The following is a 4340-nucleotide window of genomic DNA, read 5'->3' on the forward strand; positions in this document are numbered from 1 at the left end:
GAGAAGTGTATGACTTCGGTTGCATGGGAACCAGGGAAGTTTTACTCTTCTTTTTATGTTTGGAATGCTCCTTTTTAGGCTACTTATAAATGAAGCATATATATATGTATGCCATAAGCAGAAATTGAACCCATGCTTTGAGACTTTGCTATCTCTGGTAATGGCTGATGTAGGGCTTCCCTGAGAAAACATGAGCAAGTTAATAAACATTAAAATTTGAAAATCTGTATTTTTTCAATTTTAGAATGCCTTATTATATTATAGGGCTTCAATCATTAGAGTACGCTCACTGTTGAGGCCCAAATTTCAGAACAAAAATACTATGAAAATGTAGGAAAGTAGGAAAAATGTAATTTTTAATTAATTTACAAATAAATAATAAATATATATTTCAAAACCAGTGAAAACTGGCAAAGTAAGAGAATAATATATTGATAAATCACGAATTTCATAACCTGGATCCAATTTGGCTGCTTGCCAATTTCGGAAATTACTTTCACTATTGATGTCCCAGAAAATGTTTCTCCAACAATTTTCTCAAAGCCCCCTTGATTTCTTTATTCCTCACACTGTATATAAGGGGATTCAACACAGGTGTGAAAATGGTGTAAAAAGCGGACACCACCTTGTCATGGGCCACTGAACGGTAGGATTTGGGCCACATGTAGATAAATATAATGGCACCATAGAAGAGCCCCACCACACCCAGGTGAGAAGAGCAGGTGGCAAAGGCTTTCTTTCCAGCTGCAGTGGACCTCATGTTCAGCACAGCAGCCAGGATGAGACTGTAGGAGGCCAAAATGAGAGATAGAGGGATCAAGAGCATCAGAATGCAACACACATACATGAATAACTCAAAAAATGTAGTGTCTGCACAGGCAAGGCAAACGAGTGAGGGTGCCTCACAGAAGAAGTGGTTGATTTCCCGAGAATGACAGTAAGAGAAGCTCATAGTCGTACCAGCTTGCATCAGCCCATCCACTCCTCCCAGAAGCCAGGAGCCTATGGTCATGTGCAAGCAGAGCTTCTGATTCATGAGGATGGGGTAATGCAGGGGGTGACATATGGCCACGTAGCGGTCATATGCCATGGCAGCTAAGAGGAAGCACTCGCCACCTCCCAGAGTCAGAAGCAGGAATATCTGGGTCCCACAGCCAGCAGGAGAGATGGATCTGGTGTCCATTAAGTAGTTGGCTGCCATTTTGGGGACTATGGTGGAGACAAGCATCACATCCATGAGGGAGAGCTGGCTAAGCAAGAAGTACATGGGCATGTGCAGTTGGGGGTCCTTGCAAATGAGCATGAACAAGAGGGCATTGCCCATCACAGAGGTGAGGAAGATCATGAGCACCATGGAGAAGAGGAACAGATGGGTCTGAGTGTGGTTAAAGAGCCCAAGAGAATGAAGTTTATCTCTGTGGTGACATTTGCATATTTCATGTCTCCAGTCATGCCTGAAAGACAGTAAATAATTAAGAAATGAGAGCTTCTTGAAAGGAAACTTAGGCATTTACTTAAGAAGACATGGTCAAATGATGCAAAGGAAAATGAGACTTGGAGGAATAATTATGTCTTTAGCCTTTCACTTCCTGACAAGATGTTTGCCTTACCATCCTATCATACATCTCTGCTGTTATTACACAATATTTTTATTCCAAAAAGTTGGATAATAAGTATACATTGCAGTACACATTACATTTCTATTATTTCTATATATCTTGTTAGTATGCCACACAATTTACTCATGGTGTTGGTAAATATGACTTTCCAGTTTTCTAATGTTTGGGAACTTCTATGTTGAAAGAGCCTTTTAGTCATGCATTTTAGTCAATACTGATGTTTATATCTCCTACTTATTACTTTTTTATGTCTCTCATATATGTTTAAATTAATTTCTCACAATTTCTTTCAATGTCATGAGGAACTGTTTGAATTTTAAAACCACACAAAACTAAATGTAAAACTAGTATAACTCAGTTTTCTGGTGAAGGGGAGAAATGGCTATATTTCTCTATTTTACATGTGTACATAGCCCATGGTTTCAATATACCACGCTTCCAGCTACCACAGATACTGCTCCAGAGCATCTACCATCATATTGGTCATCTTATTATGTGTACTCCTGATTACAGGCAATTTGTCTCAGTTTAGAGAACTCCCAACAGTTAATTTTTATATATAATATGTACTCGCAAAATGTTGAATTTAATTAAATGTGTGAATCACAAAAACTTAATTTCAATAATGAATATAATCGTAAGAAGTGTAAAAAGTTGTTTTATTTGCAGTATTTAACATTTTTTTTTACCAGTAATCATGCACTCTTAAAGATAGGAGATTAATTCATTAACTGATTAAATTATTAATTAGGAATTTAATTGCTTTATTTAATTAATTGGTTAGTTGGTTATTTATCTAAGTGGTTAATTAAGACTTACTCAAATAAATTTGTTGCCCCAAATTACTCTGAGGTACAAGAGTATCTTCAAATAAAATATGGAGCATCTCATTTATTTTCAGGAATTACTTACCTTTTCCCTAAAGCCTCAAGCTTTCATTTTTCTTAACTGTAATTATCTGTGGAAGTAGATTTAGCTGTATATGAAAATTACTTTCTATTCTACATTTGTGTGAACCTTGTATTTTCCTTACAAATTCACTCTTTCAAAGAGAGCAACAGATTAATGATTACCAAGAAGATTGGGCTTTGACTTTATTTATAATCTATACTACAGCAAATCCTTATTTAGGTTTTATAATAAATTAATTGGTAAGTAGTTAAATTTTTAAATGGATAAAATATCTTTTATAAAAATTAGCATTCTTTTTAGTGCCTAGCATAGATTACCATTATCCATTATATCATTAAATGATACAGGTGTTCTGTTCATCAAAATAGCTATCTTAGTAAGTATTAATTACTGCTCCATTTCATTACATAGTTTACATATATAACAATATATTTATGAACAGCTGGGATTTTTCTAATTTTATGTTAATATAATTTATGACCTTATACATGTGGCAAGACTTTATTAAATAATTTAAGCAGGTGATGTGTGTTAAGGAGGCCGCTTGTTATGAGCACTGGGTGTTGTATGTAAGTGATGAATCACTAAATTCTGCTCCTGAAACTAGTATTACATTGTATGTTAACTAACTTGAATTTAAATTAAAATTTGGAGAAAAAAATAAATAAAAGTAGTACTTTTTGGTTTTTGGATAACTGAATCCCTGACTTTTTCATTCTCAACAACCTTTGATCTAATTTGTTTCAATTCTTCGATGCATGATACTGTTATTTTTAGGTGCAAAAATTACAACCAATCACAGAGAAGGAAAATTAATTTTGTCTCATGTGACAAGTTTATTAATGATATTAAGCAGAAACTCTTTCAATTTTAAACTTTTGGATTACTGCTTCAAGCTCACTGTGAACATCTTATGTTCATATTTTCTACTGGATTGTTTGAAATTTCCTTACAGATTTAAATAATTTATATATATTTTGTTATTTGTGTACACTGTCTTCATTTTTTTTGTTTCTATATTTTGCCAGTAACTTCCACAGCCTATTTAAAATACTAAAATTTTCATTACATTGTTTTTGAGACAAAATTTACATTTTATATTGCATATATTTAGGACATTTATTATTATTCATTTAATGTTAATTGTTGAATTATACTGATTGATTTTATCATTCTAAGTCATCTTAGAATCATTAATCATTAACCATAATCATCTTTAATAATCAGTGTGGGGCGCCTGGGTAGCTCAGGTGGTTGAGCATCCAACTTCAGCTCAGGTTATGATCTCACAGTTTGTGGGTTGACAGCTCAGAGCCTGGAACCTGCTTCAGATTTTGTGTCTCCCTCTGTCTCTGCTCCTACCTCATTCATGGTCTGTCTCTCTTTGTCTCTCAAAAATAAATAAAATTTAAAAATTTTAAATAATCATTGTGATACATAAGATACCTCATTTATTCTATCTTATATTTACAAATGAAATGTCATAATAAATGTCTCTATATTTAAGCTTTAACCAGCAGGAAATTAATTTTCATAAAGTTATCTGCCACTCTTGAAATCAGTACGAAGGTGCCTCAAAAAATTGAAAACAGGATTACCCTATGACCCAGAAATTGCACTAATAAGTATTTATCCAAAGGATACAAAACTGCTGATTTGAAGGGGCACATGCACCGCAATGTGTATAGCAGCACTATCAAGAATAGCCAAATTATGGAAAGAGCCCAAATGTCCATCAACTGATGAATGGATGGATAAAGAAGATATGATATATATATATATATATATATATATATATATATATATATA

The 4340-nt window shown here is 33.7% G+C and overlaps 1 protein-coding gene across 1 annotated transcript; it reads right to left on the minus strand.

The window, feature by feature from the left end:
- Positions 1-499: 499 nt before the first annotated feature.
- On the minus strand, positions 500-1440 carry LOC125935055 (olfactory receptor 2T33-like). Its single transcript, XM_049648773.1, is given in 2 exon segments — positions 500-1401; positions 1404-1440. Coding segments are annotated over 2 exon segments (939 nt in total).
- Positions 1441-4340: the final 2900 nt, after the last annotated feature.

Source organism: Panthera uncia (assembly GCF_023721935.1).
Source record: "Panthera uncia isolate 11264 chromosome A1 unlocalized genomic scaffold, Puncia_PCG_1.0 HiC_scaffold_17, whole genome shotgun sequence".
Lineage (NCBI taxonomy): Eukaryota > Metazoa > Chordata > Mammalia > Carnivora > Felidae > Panthera > Panthera uncia.